Consider the following 19268-nt stretch of genomic DNA (forward strand, 5'->3'; position numbering starts at 1 on the left):
TACTTAATGAACCTCAGGTATAGTCTTGTAGAAGAACTTGATCATAAATAGTGACAGTAGATATTCTTAGTTTGTAAAACGTGGATAAGAAATGTAATGCATATTTTGCATGTTTGAAGCACTGTTTTCTGTTCCTGGAACCTATACCCCTAAAACAGAAAACATTTAAAACACAAGGAAATACCATAGAACTTAAATACAGTAATCATAAAAAAAGGAAACAAAAATTGGCAACAAAAGAATTGAAATATATAGTAAATACTAACTAGAAGGTTATATTAATAGAAAAATTGTTTCTTGAGTTAATGCCTCCATGTCTTAATTAATTTATCCTTATAATAATTGTCAATATATATACATATGTGTGTATATTTGGTTTTTGGGTCACACCTGGCAGTGCTCAGGGGTTACTCCTGGCTCTGCACTCAGAAATTGCTCCTGGCAGGCTTGGGGGACCATATGGAATGCTGGGAATCAAACTCAGAAGCATCCCAGATCGACTGCATGCAAGGCAAACACCCTACCACTGTGCTATCTCTCGGCCCCAATTCTTGATATATTTTTAGAAAACTTTTCTTTTTACTAAAATTTGTTTCTTCATGACACCATTAGTATATTAATTTTTATATTCTTTCCCCATATTTCACATGGAATATGGGGAAAGCACTCCATTACCATTATTAAATTTGTTTAGAATGAAAACCATCTCTATATTATTGAAAATCTGAATCTATTATTTTGGAAGTTTCTCATCAATAATTTTAGTTTCCTTTAATGACATTGTAATAAAATGTCATAGTGTTTTATGCCATATAATTACTAGATATACCAATATATCTAACAAGGTAACTTTGGTTTAAAGCATTTTAGAAGTTTTAGGTAGATAGTGTTATAATTTGTTGCACCTGTACTTTATAATCTCAATACTACCAAAAGTCTAGTTTCTACCATCACTATACTATTGACTGCCATTTCCCATATTACACTGCAGTTCCCATCCCCTTTGGTAACTATCAATCTTTTACTTGTATATAGGGATTTGTCTTACTTTTTAAATGTTCCCCCTTTACATACGCATATTAATAAAATAAAATGACATTTAACATTGTCTAGCTTATTTCATTAGGTAGACTATTCTTTAGATTCATTGTGTTTCCACAAATAACACAATTTCATTATTTTACTGGTGAGATATTTTTTAATACCTAATGGCTAGGTAGTACTCCTTTATATATAAATGGTCATGTACAGAATGAGCTTCACAATGGGTATCTGATCTAAGAAATAGAGTTAGGTGATTTTGTTATTGTGTGTACATCACAGAGAATAGTTTCAGAAATCTAAATGACATCGCAAACTATACAACTAGGCTATGTATAGGGACCACCATCATATTAGTTCTATGTTACTGTCAGACAAGTGAAATTTATTTTCATATTGTTATATTTTTTCATAAAAGTATTTGAAGAGATTTTGAATATTAAAACTAATACTGTCATTAAATAAAATATCTGGAAACTAATTTAAAAATCAGAATTCATTATATGTGACAGTTTTGAGGTAATTCTCAAGAATATTTTTGCTGGGAGTACAAATAGACATCATTTAATTTAGGTTTTCAGATCTCCATGATGGTGTTATTCAGGCTTGCTTTATCCATCCATATATCTATGAAGTGATAATTAGATCATCCAAAAATTTTCAATTCATTCTATTTAATTGAAAATCATGAAGGATAATCTCAAATGTGGAATAACAAGCTCAAAAAAACCTCTGGTTCAGTCACCAAAATTACTTTATAAAAATGATAAAGCTCGGGCCCGGAGAGATAGCACAGCGGTGTTTGCCCTGCAAGCAGATGATCCAGGACCAAAGGTGGTTGGTTCGAATCCCGGTGTCCCATATGGTCCCCCGTGCCTGCCAGGAGCTATTTCTGAGCAGACAGCCAGGAGTAACCCCTGAGCAACGCCAGGTGTGGCCCCCCCAAAAAAAAACAACAAAAAACAAAACAAAACAAAAAATGATAAAGCTCATTATGCCAAAATATATATAGCATAAGGGTATTGTTGATTTCTGTTGGGAGTGGTGGTGGAAAATTGTACATGGAAAATTTTGACAGAGGTAAAAGAAAAGATTTCTGTCATGAACTAAAATAGTTTCTGTGAGGAATATTAAAAGTCAAGACAGGTTGTTAACTCTGGGAAAATATAATAACACTGTTTTGTTTTGTGAATTGTAGCGGACTTTGGCCTGGCAAAACAGAAACAAGAGAACAGTAAACTCACATCTGTTGTTGGAACAATCCTATATTCCTGGTAAGAACAAATATGTTATGGTTGTCAAACATTTTCAACTGGTTTGGGCTTTTGTTTCCTTTCTTGGCTTTCAAAGGGAAGATGATTTTAGGAAAAGATGCTGTTTTATGGTTTTTTTAATTGCCCAAGTAATAGAATATATAGAATTTTATATCATTATGGTTCTTTGAACAACAACAAAAACTTATTTTTCTTTTTTTTTTTTTTTGTGTGTGGTTTTTGGGTCACACCCGGCAGTGCTCAGGGGTTATTCCTGGCTCCAGGCTCAGATATTGCTCCTGGCAGGCATGGGGGACCATATGGGGCGCCGGGATTTGAACCGATGACCTCCTGCATGAAAGGCAAACACCTTACCTCCATGCTATCTCTCCGGCCCCAAAAACTTATTTTTCTTCCAAGATACATTTACATGCCATTCATGGGGCTTATTTTCATAAATTAATATGAGCATTGGCACGTAAGAGGAGTGCAGTGGTTGTTGAATGATCCAAATGATTATATAAACTTGCTACCTAATATGATACTTGAAATATTTTCTTTTGACTATTGATTGGTTTATTCCTTTTGTTTTTTCCCTGATATAGAAAAGAGATTTTTTAAAATTTTCTTATGCCCAATTCAATGTCTAGCAAATAATGAGTTGAATAATTTTATATTTTTTGCTTTTGGGCCACACCTGGTGATGCTCAGGGGCTACTCCTGGCTATGGACTCAGAAATCACTCCTGCCTTGGGGGACCATATGGGATGCTAGGGATCAAACCAGGTCTGTCCTGGGTCAGCTACATGCAAGGCAAATGCCCTATTGCTATGCTATCATTCCTGCCCCTGAATACATTTCTTAATGTGAGTTTATAAATGATATATATATACTTGGATTAAATTTAAAAGATTAATTTCTTTCTGAGTAAATTTTTTATCTTAATGAATTGAGATACTTCTAACTTCTCTAGTATACTTTGAGGTTCATTTGTAATTAGTGAATTAATTACAAAATGAGAATCTTCTTGTGATGTCTGCATATCATTTTTTTGAATCTTTTGAAATAAGAGATTTTGTAGTCAATAGACAGCAGATTTTAAGGAAATCTGAAATCTTAATCAGCAGATCAAATAATGAAGACTCTGCTTCCTTTTAAATCTAGTTTATTTTGCAAAACTGAGCAGGAAATAGAATTTAGGGAGAATCTTCTGAGGGATGGTGGAAATCGTATGGAAATAACAGTCCCATTTTACAAAGTCCTTTCACAGACAAAAGTTTTCAGAGCAGAGCTCTGGAGGATGAATTTTCATTTATTTTATTAGAAAGCCCTTATATCTTTGTCCTTGAATCTAGTTATTTGAGAAAACACAGTTTGGTAGCCAAGCTAAATTTGTTATCCTTATTTTTATTTATTTATGCTCAGGGGTTACTCCTGGCTCTATGTTTAGAAATCTTGACAGGAGACTCGGGGGACCATATGGGATGCCGGGATTCAAACCATCGACCTTCTGCATGCAAGGCAAACACCTTACCTCCATGACATCTCTCTGGCCCCATCTTTATTTACTTTTTAATTAAATTGTTCTTGTTCTATTTTTGAGCCACACTGAGGTTACTTCACTCAGGAATCACACCTAGAGTTGCTCAGAGGACCATAGGAAAGATCACACTCAGGTCTGCTACATGTGTGGCAGGCCCTTATTGGGCTATACTAATAGCTTCAGCCCCACTAATTTATTATATCTAAAATGGAAAGTTTTGATCTGTTTATGGGATGGGATGGATGGGATGCTGGAAATCAAACCAGGCCTTTCCTGGATCAGCTGCATGCAAGGCAAACACCCTACCACTGTGCCATCTCTCTGGCCCTGTTTACATAATTTTTTAAACAAGATATTCCTACCTGTTCCTGCTGGAAGAAAAGTGTCCTTTTGTTTCACTAGCACTCTTTTAAGTAATAATGAAAGTTTAACAAGAAAGTGTCAAGTAGTCATATAATTCCACAGGAATTTGATTGTGAAAGTTACAGAACAAAAAAATATTCAAAGTCAAACTTTATTGACCCAACAGTTATAAGCAGATTTACTGAATTAAACTTAAGATTGCTAGTATGAGAGCATCAACCTTGTACTTGTGTGTGAGGAATGGTAAGTTCAGAGAATCTATAAAATATATAGAAAGAAATTTAAACATAATAAATTAGCTCAATGGTGGTTTGACTCATGGGGCTGGAGCAGTGGTGCTGCAGTAGATCATTTGCCTTGCAATCTGCTGACCCAGGACAGACCTCGGTTCGATCCCTCGGCATCCCATATGGTCCCCCAAGCTAGGAGTGATTTCTGAAAGCATAGCCAGGAGTAACCCCTGTGTGTAATTGAGTGTGGCCCCCAAACCAAAAAGTATATATGTACATATATAAATAAATAAAGGTGGTTTAACTCTTGCATATATCTATGTATATTTTGAATGTTTTATTATAACACTGTGATTTACCAAGTTGTTCATAACACAGTTGTTTCAAGCATGATATGTTCAAATGCCAATCCCACTACCAGTGTGACTTTTCCTCCCCCAACTCCCTTTTCCACCTAAGTCTTTCTCTTTGCAGGCACAAGAATAATTCATTCTGTTGTTACAGCACTAATACAAAAAGAATTATCAAAACCTTGGTCAATACGAATAGATTTGCATAGTTGTTTTATCTCTAAATGATTTTAATGGGCTGTGGTTGAGCCTCCTGTGTGCCTAGGTAGGCTCACTGAGCTTGGTCCTCTTCTATGCAAGTTTCCCATGTTTGCAATGATATTACTGGGCAGAAACTACTTAGAAATGTGTCATGTGGCTGCATATGTAGCTGTATGGTCCAGAATCTATATACCTGGAAAAATTTGATGGTTTGGCAGTTTGATAAGGTTAAATTGTGGAGCTGGACTGTTTCTGTCAGGAGTATGTTGTGTGTTCTGCCAGCTGTTGGGCCTTCCAGCTAAAAGGCCTGCCACCATTCTGAGAATGTGCTAGAATTATCAACCTGGACCAGTCTACCTGGGAAGAGTCAGTAGCCATTATTTTCTTTTGGATCTTAGTATTGGAGCTGCATTGCTTTTCTACCATGAAGATGCTGATCCTTTATTCTCAAAGTCTTTTTTTTTTAAATTAACCTTCTTGGGTGAAATTAATTCAAACATAAATTATATTCTTTTGCTTTCATTCTTTAGAATGTTCCAGAAGTAGATCCCAAGAGAATTCAAATTGATGTTTGTTGGGGTGATGCTTTCAAGAATCACAGACAGAATGGAGAAATGAGTTAGAGAAGGGAAAGTAGCAATGAGAGAGAACATTGAGAGTCAGATTAATTGATCAATTAATTGCAATGTAGTCCTATGTACTGAATAAAAGGATAGGACATTACTTTTTTTTTTAAATGGGAATATTTGGGGAGAGGTAAGGAGTGATAGCACAGTGCATAGGGCATTTGCCTTATATGAGTCAGATTGGGTTTGATTCCCTGCATCCCATATGGTTCCCCCGCCCCCAGACTGCCAGGAATAATTTCTGAGTAGGGCCAGAAGTAGTAACCCTTGGATGTGGTTCTTAAACCAAAGCAAATTAAAACAAAAACCAAACAAACAAAAGCTGGTAATGTGTGTCCTATATTAAGGGCTGATCCTAAAGTGAACTCTCAGATTGTTGGGGAAAGAGTTTTTCAGAGTTATAGAACACAGCTCATACCTGGAAAGTTGGAGTCCCATAAACAGGAATGTGGCCAGGGCTTCTAACAGTACTGACTATGTCCTCTCACAGGTTCTAATTAAGTGCAGTTAAAATTCCATATTAAGAAGTTTGACCTATCTGATTCCTTTTGAATTCACCAGATTTTCATTTTGATTGGTATCTCTGGATTATTTGAATTAGACAAGAAGAAAATGTACACCTTTACAATAGTGTAAATGTTCTTATTTTAGGATTAAAATGTTACTACATTATACATAGCCAAAGGGATAATATTTAGCTACCACCAACTTTAGACCTTTTAGACTACTTTCTTATACCTCCCTCCCTCTCCCCTGACCTTTCACCCTCCCTTAGAAACCTCAGTTCTGTCTTTGGAATCTAAAGCTTTTAAATAAACCTTTCACTTGGTCTGAGTCCTTCATGTCTTTTCTTGGACTATCCTTATACCATATCCAGGGTATATCCTTTTAAATCCTATAATCTTCCTGTAATCCCCTTGAGCTTCTCCAAGCCTATTAATGTGGACCTCCAATACATGTCTCTGTTCTCTATGGTCCCTAGAATTTTTTTTATTCTTATGTCATTTTGTACTTCTCTTTTGCTATTACTCCCTCAGATATCTTTTTTTTTTTTACCATCTTCATGCTAGTAGTACAGTTTGTATTAATTAAACCATATTCAAGTGCGAGCCACTGGCAATATGTTGCCAATGTCAATTTAAGGGAAGAAAAATGTTTTATTCAACTTTTATATGAAGTGCCTCCTTGTAAGAGAATGTTACTTATTCTATATTTCAGCTCCCAGATACATGGTTTGTGACACATTATTGAACTGAGTGTACTAGAACAGCAAGTGATTGAAAGTCTTTTCTTATTTTGATTTGATTCCTTCTCAGAGAGATCTTTTTTATCCTTCTCAAGGGAAATTATCTCTATATAAGGGCCTTGGTTCCATTTAGAAAAAAAAAACTGAACCACTCTTTCTTCAACTGTATTTTTAGGGAAAATTTGAGTTTGAAGTTCTGAGAAATGTTTTAGATTTGTTCTATAGAGAACAAATGATGGAGATTTCTGAATAATAAGTTATGATCTCATGAAAAATTTGACTAATCCTGGAATGGGAATTCTTTGAGACTTTATTGCTTCATATAATCCCACTCATATTATGGCACTAAATAATTAAAAGAAATGCTGGTGAGGTTTTATTGAAAAGATTAATATAAACCTGGAGTAAACCCAGACAAGTAGATAGACCCAAGTATAGCAGGCCCAACTCTCAACTGTATCTCTTAAGCTTTTAAGCTAGCTTAATATACTAAGGACTTTGAAACTCTTAAATGGCTTATATCACTTCAGTAGCTTCCTATTGCTCATAATGTAAAGACCATGTCATCAGCATGGTCTAGGTTTACCCCTTGCATGCTTAGCTTCTACCAAGTCATTTGGCTTTGCTTCAATGCAGTCTAGACAAGAGCAGTCCCCAACCATTCTACACATATTCTCTCTGATCACAGGTTTCTACATGTACTGCTGCTGTCTTTGCCTGTTAAATTCATTTTGTACATGGCATGTGCCTTCATCTCTCAGCTGTAATGTAACCTCAGATAGCTCCCACTGAAGCAGGGCACTTTTCCCATCTCAACCCGTTAGCTCCTGACAGTCACTCTACTTTCCATTTTTTTCTTCTTCCTGCTTCTCTTCTCTTTGTGTTGTTAGGAAAGGAATACTTCATCTGTATGGCTTCCATTTTCTGTCTTCCATGTGGCTCAGCAGGATAAGATTTACTTCAACAATTTTACTCCTTTTGCTTCTTGTCCTGAATTCGCTAAGGCTCTTTCAATCCCTCCTTTGCCCACCATCCAATGAATTTTAAAAATTAAATTACCAGCTTAGGTAATGTAGGAGGGAATTTAGAGTAAAGTTGGGTATCTAGTTGCAAATTGAGTTCTAATTTTGTCTTAAAGACTCAATAAAATATAGAAGCTTCTATATTCTGCTAAAGTGTAGAAGCTACTAAATGGAAACTTTCAAAGGACATTTATTAATGCTGTTCTACAGCCAGGGCATAATATTTTTCTGTTAAACACATATTCTTACATAATTTTATTTATCTAAGACTTATAAATTGGTTTACAAAGTAGCTCACAGTTTAAATGCTCTCTACACATTGTCTCTTATCTTTCAAAGTCCTTTAAAATAGCTGTGACTATGTTAAGTAAATCTCCAGACAGGTTAAATAATCTTGCCAACACCATACATAAAGAAATTGGTAAAATATATATATATATATATATATATATATATATATATATATATATATATATATATATAGGGAGCCAGAGCAATAGCTTTGCCTTGAACAGAGCTGACCCAGGTTCAATTTCTGGCATCCTATATGGTCCCATGAGCCTGCCAGGGGTAATTTCTGAGCACAGAACCAGGAGTAACACTTGAATGCTGCTGAGTGTGCCCCCCATAAAATAAATTGATATAATAGATAGCCTGGTTTCAGAAAATATTTTAGTAGTCACTGTGTTGCACTACTTGCTAGCTGAATGGTAAATAATTTTATAGAATGTATAATTACCAGACCTTTCATTGTACTTTTTTTGGGTTTTCTTTGCAGGGGGAGTCACACCTGACAGTGCTCAGGGTTTACTCCAGAAATTGCTCCTGGCAGGCTGGGGGAACCACATGGGATGCCAAGAATCAAATTGGGGTCTGTCCAGGGTTGGCTTGTGCAAGGCAAACACCCTATCACTTTGGCCCCTCATTGTACATTTTTAGTAATATTACAAATATTAACTTAGTGCAGCTAAAATATTCTTATTTTAAATATTTTCTTTTTTCTTTTTTTGTTTTTTTTTTGGGCCACACCCATTTGATGCTTAGGGGTTACTCCTGACTAAGCGCTCAGAAATTGCCCCTGGCTTGGGGGGGACAATACAGGGGATCAAACCGCGGTCCTTCCTTGGCTAGTGCTTGCAAGGCAGACACCTTACCTCTAGCGGCACCTCGCCGGCCCCTTTAAATATTTTCTAACTTTACTGTTGTTTCCTCATCATTCAACACTTAAAAAAAGCTTAGGTAGGTTTTGAATAAAATCATGAGCTTCACCACAAAGAGTGATGAGTGTTGTTAGAGAAATAACTACAATGAAAACTATCATAACAATGTGAATGATGAAGGGAAGTAGAAGCCTGTCTAGAAAACAGGTATGGGTGTGGTGAGGAGGAGGGAGATTTGGGACATTGATGGTGGGAATGTTGCACTGGGAAGGGGGGTGTTCTTTACATGACTAAAATCATACAACTAAAATCATATTTGTAATCACGGTGTTTAAATAAAGATAATTAAAAATCGTGAGCTTAAGAATGTCCAGAGATACTTCCTAAATTCAAAAGACAGGTTATAGTTTATATACAAGAAAAGGAAAAAATTTCAATAAAAGAATATTTATTGTTATAATTTGGGGGTTATATAGTGTTTTTTTTAAATCTGTTGGCACCTCATAAAGTATATGATGTATAAAATCCCAACTTACAAAATATATAGTTAGTGCTAGGTTGTTTTCAATTTGTATTACTGATACATTGGTCAAGACATATAGATGCAAATACTATGCTCATTGCTCATTATGGAATGTTCTGAATTTCATTGGTTCTGAATTCCCCAGCGAAAGAAGTAACAAAGGAGATTCTTTAAGGATTGCTTTTGTTAGTGAAAACCCTTCCTTCTCAACATTAGAAATTACAAATAATTTACCTTCAGTTCATTGGATATCTTCTAGGTAGCCTTTTGTTTGTATTATTCTGTGGAAGCAGTGTCCCAAGAGGGCAAAGTGGAAGCTGCAGTTATAGACAGTGCTAAACTTTGTAGGTTAACATTTCATGCCACGTTCTACAGATCCAAACAATGTTCAAACCCAAGTTTAAAGAATGGATCAAGAAGACTACCTTGGGGCCGGGAAGGTGGCGCTAGAGGTAAGGTGTCTGCCTTGCAAGCGCTAGCGTAGGATGGACCGCGGTTCGACCCCCCGGCGTCCCATATGGTCCCCCCAAGCCAGGGGCGATTTCTGAGCACATAGCCAGGAATAACCCCTGAGCGTCAAACGGGTGTGCCCAAAAACCAAAAAAAAAAAAAAAAAAAAAAAAAAGACTACCTTATGAATGGAGAAAATTGGTACGATTTGTGATCATCAGTAAATTATAATGTAGCAATGGAGCCTAGTCATATGTGCCTGGAATACCCTAAGTAGCCTCAGGACTCAAGATTCCTGATACACAAAAATAACCTACTTTAAGGATTTCAAAGTTGGCACCTTAGCCTCAGACATTTTCTACAATGAAACATAGCAGCCTAGCTCCTAATAGGAGATAGAAATGACATTGGGGATAAATAGGAGACAATTAATGGAGAATGATAAGCTATAATGAAAGAGCAACTCATAGCTGTAAAATAAACTCTGGTGTCTTGAGGCAGTGAAGGATAACTAAGGAAAAAATGCTCAGAAGGTTAATTTCTCTTAGCACAAGACACATTCAGCCTACTAGATAGAAGATATAGGCTGGAGGGATGGGCTAGCACTACTGAGCAAGAAGCCAATAACTGTTCACTGTAGGCAAGGAGTGAGCCCTTGTACCCATATCTTCCATGTCTGAAGCATGGAACAGAAGTCTGACTTTTGCTGTTACACAAGGTTTTCAGGATTCAAGGACTATAGGGGTGGAAATTCAGCCCCAACCCATGAAGTAATGTTCAAAGTGAACTTTGCTGGTGCTGGTAATGCAGGTGCTTTGGCTTTTGTATTGAGGGGACTGCATGAAGGTAATCATCAACCTGAAATTGGGGTATTTGGAGCCTATCAGCCCTGTGGCTAGGATGGATTCCATTTAATAGTCTTGTCTTTGTCTGGTTCTGGTCATGACAGAAACTCAAGGAATTGTCTTCCAACTGTGTATGGTATCACTCTAACACTGTGTACAAAGAAAGCAAAACATTGTTCTTGTTCATTTAAGGGAAAAAAAAACACTTTGAAATATATTTTTTGAGGCAAGCGATACAGAAAGAATTAAGGTACTTGCTTTCCATGCAGCTGACCCCATTTCATTTTTGACACCACATATGGTCCCACCAACCACTACTAAGTATTACCCCTGAGCACAGAACAAGGAGTAAGCCCTGAGAACAACCAGGCTCAAAAACCAATGACCAAAACTAATAACCTCCCACAAACAAATACTTGGTCTGTTTAGGAGCCAGGGTCATTAAAACAAAATTGTCACTTTAACTCCAAGTTTGATCCAGATGGACTATTGCTGTGACATGGTCAATGCTTGTATATCCTCCATATGGATTGATAGTGGAGTAGGAGCTTATATCTTTGCTGGGTTAAGATTGGTGTTGGCATAGTGGAAGACTCACAGATTTTTCTTTTGGCATTAGACAGCCTGACAGTCGCTTAATGGAAATGCTGGTTTTTTTTTTTTGTTTTTTTTTTTTTTTTTTGGAAGATCTGCAACTTGTACTAGGGTAGAAAGAAGGGAAGAGGTCTATCATCAATCCAGCCCTATGTAAATATCCCTTGTCAGGAGCAGATGTCTTCCTTCTTTCTTTCCATGAAAGAGAATTTAATTCAATGTGGAATTATACAGAGATATACGCACACACACACCTGAAGAAGAATATTAGAAAACCATACATAGTGTTTTTATGGGCATAGTGTTTTCATTCAGGTACATAAGAAAATGTTCCAGAAATAACCTTGAAAGTCATGAGTCACTGTTGTCTCAGAACTGGCCAGTGGGGATAGGATGACTGGTGACCTTCTGTGTAATAATGGTGCTATAGTCAATGTATTTCCTATGGATTAGACAAAAGGACTTTTGATTTTCTTCCATTCAGACATTGTGACAGTCTTTACTTGGATGAGAGTCTGACTACCTGATAAAATGATAACAGATCAAAAGGGAGAAAGAGATAAGCTAACAATGCAGGTAAACAGAAAACAGAACTGGGGAAGCAAGAGGATTTGAACATTGGGGAAATGCCAGGTTTTTATATAAGAAACAAAGGAATTAAAGAACCATTTCAGTTATTTTGCAATGTTAGCATGCACTTTGCTCTGTTTCTATGAATTCTAGTTTCCTACTTGACTTTACCAGTTATATATTACTATATTGTGTTTTATACCTTGTTTTTTTTTTATTTTAGTACTGTTTTTGTTTTGTCTTGTTTTGGGTCAACAGTCAGCAGTACTCCAGACTGTGCTCAGAGATCACTTCTGGTGGGACTTGGGGGAATATATGGGACACTTGCAATGAAACCCAGGCTGGTCATATGCAAGGCTAATAATGTCCTACCTACTGTGCTATTGCCTAATAAAATGTTCAACAATATTTTAATTTAAAAATTAAAATTTTTCTTTCTTTCTTTTCTTTTTCTTTTTCTTTTTTTTTCCTTTCTTTCTTTCTTTTTTTTTTTACTGAGGAAGGGCATTCCCAAACAGTTTTATGTAACCCCAGGGATCCCTTTCTTCCAGATATACTTGGCTGACCAGGCCAAGTACATCCTCAAACCCACTGCTTAGGTTTATCTTAGTTTCTTGCATGCATTTATGACTCTGGAGCAATTTCTGAAGTCACTCCATCTGATAATTTTAAATGATCATTTCAATGGCTAATTTTTAAATCTTAGCATTTCAGAAATATTACCATCATGGGAGAGGAATAGTGCAATGCCAAGCAAAAAGCCTTTTGAAATGCCTAGAATTGTTTTCTGTAAACTAGTGGAATAATAATTTCAATTCTAGTACTTTGAAATTCAAGTTGCTCTTTGGAAATGGATTTTAAAAATTACACATCAAAAACAAATCAATAAACCGTCAACTTATGACAGTATTATGCCCTATAATAAAATGTCAAGATTTAAAAATGTGAGTTGTATATAATTTTGATACACATCGGTTGCATTCAATCATTTTAAAACATTTATTTTCACTGGAGTTGTATATCCTGGATCCACACATTTATGAGTTAAGTTTTAAAGATTTAATGTATATTACCTTATGTTATTATACATTATCCTATGCTATGGTGTCTCATAAAAACTTTATCTTTTCTCACTAAAAAGTTTTAATGTACTGTGCTCTCATTCTATCTCCTGTGAATTTATTTCAGTTTTTATTAAAAAAACATCTGCTCCATTCAAAGCAAAATAATGATACAAGCAATGATATGTTAAGAGATTTCTCTGTAGAACTAGACTAGATTTAAACCTCAATTCTCTTATAGGGAATGGCAGAAGAAGGTGGTGGTAGGATAGGATTGCTATACAAATTTAAAAGATGAATTATATATAGACAAATGTAGATAATAATAGTATCTTTAGAATACTACCAATCAAATAAGTGAGCAGCTTTTCCACTCCTAGGGATATACCCTAGGAACACAAGAATACGATACAAAAACCCCTTCCTCACACCTATATTTATTGCAGTACTATTCACAATAGCCAGGCTCTGGAAACAATCAAGATGCCCTACAACAGATGAATGGCTAAAGAAACTGTGGTACGAAACTGTGGTACATATACACAATGGAATATTATGCAGCTGTCAGAAGAGATGAAGTCATGAAACTTTCCTATACATGGATGTACATGGAATCTATCATGCTGAGTGAAATAAGTCAGAGGGAGAGAGAGACACAGAATAGTCTTACTCATCTATGGGTTTTAAGAAAAATAAAAGTCATTTTTGCAACAATCCTCAGAGACAATGAGAGGAGGGCTGGGACTTCTAGCTCACTTTATGAAGATCACCACGAAGAGTGGTGAGTGCAGTTATAGAAATAACTACACTGAGAACTACCATAATCAAGTGAATGAATGAGGGAACTGGAAAGCCTGTCTAGAGTACAGGTGGGGGTGGGATGGAATGGAGGGAGATACATTGGTGGTAGGAATGTTGCACTGATGAAAGGGGGTGTCCTTTACATGACTGAAACAATCATATTTGTAATCAAAATGTTTAAATAAAGAAAAAATATATATAAAAATAAGTGAGCTTCTATTATGTAGGAAGCAATAGTCATATTTTTTTTCAGAAATAATTTCTCTTTCCACAGCTCTCCAAAACTGTGGTTGAGTAAATTCCATTGATGGTTCTTGCCTCCCTGGCCATATATAGTCTGCTCAGACTACCATTTGTCCCCAAGGTATGGTAGTGATAATTTTAGCACTTCATCTCTGTTGGTAAAAATGTTAGAAGTGTTTGCTATATTTATGATGACCCAATAAAATCCCACTCTCCTCTCCTCACACATTCTTCCTCACCCCCATATTGTGTTTAGATGAAGTAGAGAGAATGGGAGAAAAAGCATGGGAGAAAAACCTAATTGTGTTTTGTGGCCATGTTTGTAGTCTCTGAACAGGTCAGAAAATAAGAAAATGAGAGAGAGAGAGTGAGAGAGAGGAGGGAGAGAAGTTAGGAAGAATTAACAACAACAACAACAACAACAACAACAACAACAACAACAACAACAATGATAATATGGCACTACCTTTGCTTCCTTTTCCTGCCAAGACCTAGAATTTTTTTAGCTCTGTGCTTCCTTCATTTACTGAAATCTATCAGTAAATTCCAAATTGCTCTATTTCTGTAATTTTACTGGGTTCCTTTTACTTGTTTCTTGTTTAGGCTGCTACCCAAACACAAATGAAACGAGGACTCAAGTGCTGGTAACTTTTTTTTTTTTTTTCATGATTCTAAAAAAGCAAAGGTGCAGTAATTTGGAGAAATTGAGCTAGGGAGGAATGTAGCAAACAATGAATTGGGGAGAAGTTAGGGAAACTTAATTCTGGAAAGGTTAATGACCTTCAAACCAAGGAGAGCCTATTGAAATCCATAACTCAGCTTTCTACTCTCTGGAAACACACTAGCTCTGCTTTCTTAGGGAAGGCTGTTTCTAGGCCTCACCAAGGTTCACTGGTACTAAAGAGCCATTAAATTACATGTAGAATCCAAGCTATTAAACCAAAATTCTACCCAACAGTTGAAATTGAGGCTTGCTTAAAGGGATAAAGGTAAGATGAGGTGGTCAAAATACCTATGTCTGCTTCAAACTAATAGGGGAGAAAATGCTTGGACTGGTGAGGTGAGAAATAGTTTTGAAAAAAAAAAGACCTCATAAATTTTGTGCAAGTGAGGCTGAATTTCTGTGTCTCATCTTCTGTTCTTGGAACAAATTTAACATTTTTAGAAGTCCTTTTAGATACATTCTCTTCTGGTGAATGTTAGAAGTTATTAGAGAACACAACCGTATTTTTGTTTTGTTTTGTTCTGTTCGGGGCCAAACCCAGTGGTAATTAAGCAATTACTCCTGACTCTACATTCATTCAGAAGACTCCTGGCAGTATTTGGTGAACCATAAGTGGTGCCAGGAATCAAATCCTTTTTACCACATGCAAGGCAAGTGCTCTACCTGCTATACTCACTACCAGGCTCCTGTTTTTAAAATTTCCTCCGAGTTAGAGGGATCTTCACATTGTTTTCTTCATAGTTCAGCAACTTGTGAGGGAATACAAAGCTACTGCTAATCCCTTCAGCATCTGCTAAGTAATAATTACTATTATTTAGAGGTAGATTTAAACCGCTTATCTCAGAGAATCACTCCTACTTACTAGAAAGATTTTCAAAATTTTTGGCAAATATAGATGATCACACTAATCTATGGAATAGAGTCAAAAAATAAGAACCTAAACAGCACTGAACAATGAGAAACGCTTGATATTGGAATATAGAACCAATTTCCAAATGTGGGGAGTTGAGGGTTGAGGAGAATAGAAGAGACAATCAGGGGGCCCGGAGAGATAGTACAGTGGCGTTTGCCTTGCAAGCAGCCGATCCAGGACCAAAGGTGGTTGGTTCGAATCCCGGTGTCCCATATGGTTCCCCGTGCCTGCTAGGAGCTATTTCTGAGCAGACAGCCAGGAGTAACCCCTGAGCACCGCCGGGTGTGACCCAAAAACAAACAAACAAAAAAAAAACCAAAAAACAAAAAACAAACAAAAAAAAGAAGAGACAATCAGGGGTTTCAGACTCGCGGCCCATGGGCCGCAAACGGCCCTCCGTACAACATTTTGTGGCCCTGCCCTAGAGGAATCTTTTTTTGTTTTGTTTTGTTTTAGTTGTTTGGGTCACACTCCCCAATGTTCAAGGCTTACTACTGACTTTGCACTTAAGGATCACCCTGACTTTGCCTCCTGCGGACCGCAGGTAAATTGAGTTTGAGACCCCTGTCTGCCATCATCATTAGTGTTGCTATGTAATTTTTTTTTTAAATTAATGCTTTTGTGTTTGGAGGTAGAGAGATTGAAGAGCAGGTTAGCTCAGGATAGGGTCATATGGGATATGGGAACTCCATTCTTACATTTTTTGATAAATCTCCATATTGCTTTATAAAGACTGAGCCTGATGATATTCCCACCAACAGTGAAATTGTGCTTCCTTTTCACCACATTCTCTTCATTATTTGTTGTTTTTTGTTTGCTTTCTTAATTAATTTATTATTATTAGTATTATTATTTTACTTAGGCTTTTTTTCAGTGCTATGTAAGTGGTGATAATTCATTGTGGTTTAGATTTGTGCTTCTCTGGGGGTGTCATAGACACTTATCAGGGGGTGTGTTGCAGCCTTATACATCAGTACTAGAAATTAGAACACTATTGTCCATTAACTAAATTACAATCATAATGATTAAAAAAAAACAATGGTAAAAGGTTGTAGGGACCTTGATATTGCTGGGGCATAGTGAGTTTATATAGCAGCATTATACATTTTCCCCCCTAAACTATAATAAAGTTAAGTAAGAAAAAGACTTTCAAATGCCTTTTGGAAGTTGTTTGATGGCTTTAAAAAATTGTCTTTTGGGAAGGATCAAGACAGCACATTGTTATGTGATTTTCTATTTAGAGGAGACATTTGTTTAATTATATATTATAATTGAGAGGCTGCATTATCCTTCTTTGTGAAATCACCATCATTATTTTATTCAAGTTATGTGCTTGAATTTTAAAAGCTGCTGATATTTGGCTGGAGTACAAGTATAAAATGTGTGATGTCAATCTCTGTGCCAGAGTTTTGTTTTTTTTTTAATTTAAAAACATCATTAAAGTCAAGAAAATGGCAGTTGATGTACAAAGAAGAAATTCAAGGATGGTGGATCTAAATTTATTCCTGTGAGTGTGGTTCAATGTAGGCAGTGCCTAGTAAACATTTGATGGCTGAAGTGTATGCTCTCAGGGAACATAAGCTATTTGTTTAACTCCCCAGACTCATCACTGTATTTATAGTTAATTGGGTCTCATTACACTCCTCTTAGTAAAGACCATCAATCAGTAACATTAGAGGAACATGAAAAAGAACATTTAATTTGTCTCCATTTTAAAATGTAGCTCTGTCACATGGTTTACCTGTTTCCTTTTTCATCATCCTTGACAGGCAAAGGAGGGGGTGTTGGCTTTAAGAAGGTGATTTTGATAGATGGGGCCCTCGTCCACAGCCTAAGAGGAAAAAATATCCCGAGTGTTCTTTTGTCTAACTGAATTTTTATATTTGATTAATTTGTTTCATTATAAGGGTGACTCTCAACAAGCTTTCTCTATCAGTGTGGAGTTGCATAATTTGGTATAGGGGTTGTCTACATTTCACTCAGAACTTCACACTATCTAGGCATGAGCTCTATCAATTGAGTCATCTCCTTGGTTCTCTACGTGGTATGCAATACAGGTGGCCCATTCTCTACCATTGAATAATTCTTCATGCAGTGAAAAATTTCTTATATTTTATTTGAAATATCTTTTCTGTTTTTTCACAAATCAAGCCCTTCCATTCAAATTTGTAGATAGTGACAACAAAAATATTAGTTTATATAAGATCTCCCTTACAAAAGTAACATGACCTTATTTGATAAGAGAGACTCAATTTTTTTTGGGGGGGCACACTCGGCTGTGCTCAGGGGTTATTCCTGGTTCTGCATTCAGAAATCACTCCTGGCATGCTGGGGGGACCATATGGGAATGCTGGGGATCGAATCCAGGTCCATCCCTGGTTGGCTGTGTGCAAGGCAAATGCCCTACTTCTGTGCTCTGGCCCCTCAATTCTATTTAGTGCCTAATTTAAGACAAGTTCTATTATATACATAATATGTACATATTATATATCCCCCTCTACATAAGACCAGATATGTTTCAGGACTGATAAGCCAAAATTTTAAATTCAAACTATCCCCCAAATGTATCCTAGGCTGCTGGTTCCTTTTTTTCTTCCCCATTATAAGCCCTGCCACTCCCCTAATTCACTGAGCTATTGGCAATTGAAAAGACCTTGTTTGAAAATAATATAATTTACTGTGGTGACAGTGTAATCAACATAGTGAAATTTCTATAAATGAACAAGTCTCATCACATATTTAAAATCTATTGGTATTTTTTTGGAAAATTATGTTGGTTTTAAACACATAAATATTAAACTTTTTATTATTTTTTCTTATCTTTTAACTGTGTTTTGGGGTAGATGCCAAGAAATGATATCCCTGGGGTGTAAGGGAGTTTTATTCATACATTTTTGAGAAATCTCCATATTGTTTTATTCTGTGGTTGAACCAGACAGCATTCCCATCAATAGTGAGTGATGTTTCCTTTCTTGCTACATCTATTTAACACTGGTTATATCCAGACTTTTTGATATATACCTTTCTCACTACTCAGAGATGATATTTCATTGTTGTTTTGATTTCCATTTAATAATAATAATAGTAATAGTAATAATATCACTAATAATAAGTGATAATAAACAGCTTTTTATATGTCTACTAGCCATCCATATGTCTTCTTTGGGTAAGTTTCTGTTCATCTTCTCCATCAGTTTTCCTGGGGTTGTTAGATTTTTGTTATTGAGCTTTGTGGGTATTTGTAGATCTTGGTTCTTAGCTTATTGTATATGATTTGTTTTTCTCCCATTCAGTATGGTGTCTTTTTTAATTTAATTAACTTATTAAAAGGGAATTGACATATAGTTGACATAATTTATTTTAATACATTTGTTTCTAGGTAAGTGAGAGAAAAATTATTTTAAAAAATAAGAGAGGGGCTGGAGAGATAGCATGGAGGTAAGGCGTTTGCCTTGCATGCAGGTTGGTGGTTCAAATCCTGGCATTCCATATGATCCCCTGAGTCTGCC

The 19268-nt window shown here is 36.1% G+C and overlaps 1 protein-coding gene across 1 annotated transcript in view; it reads left to right on the forward strand.

Moving 5' to 3' along the window:
• Positions 1-19268, forward strand: part of NEK10 (NIMA related kinase 10) — a 271236-nt gene that overhangs the window by 115494 nt on the left and 136474 nt on the right. The window contains exon 23 of the mRNA XM_049766054.1: positions 2240-2315. Coding sequence (XP_049622011.1) covers positions 2240-2315 — 76 coding nt within the window. The remainder of the gene's footprint in view (positions 1-2239; positions 2316-19268) is intronic.

Source organism: Suncus etruscus, chromosome 20 (assembly GCF_024139225.1).
Source record: "Suncus etruscus isolate mSunEtr1 chromosome 20, mSunEtr1.pri.cur, whole genome shotgun sequence".
Lineage (NCBI taxonomy): Eukaryota > Metazoa > Chordata > Mammalia > Eulipotyphla > Soricidae > Suncus > Suncus etruscus.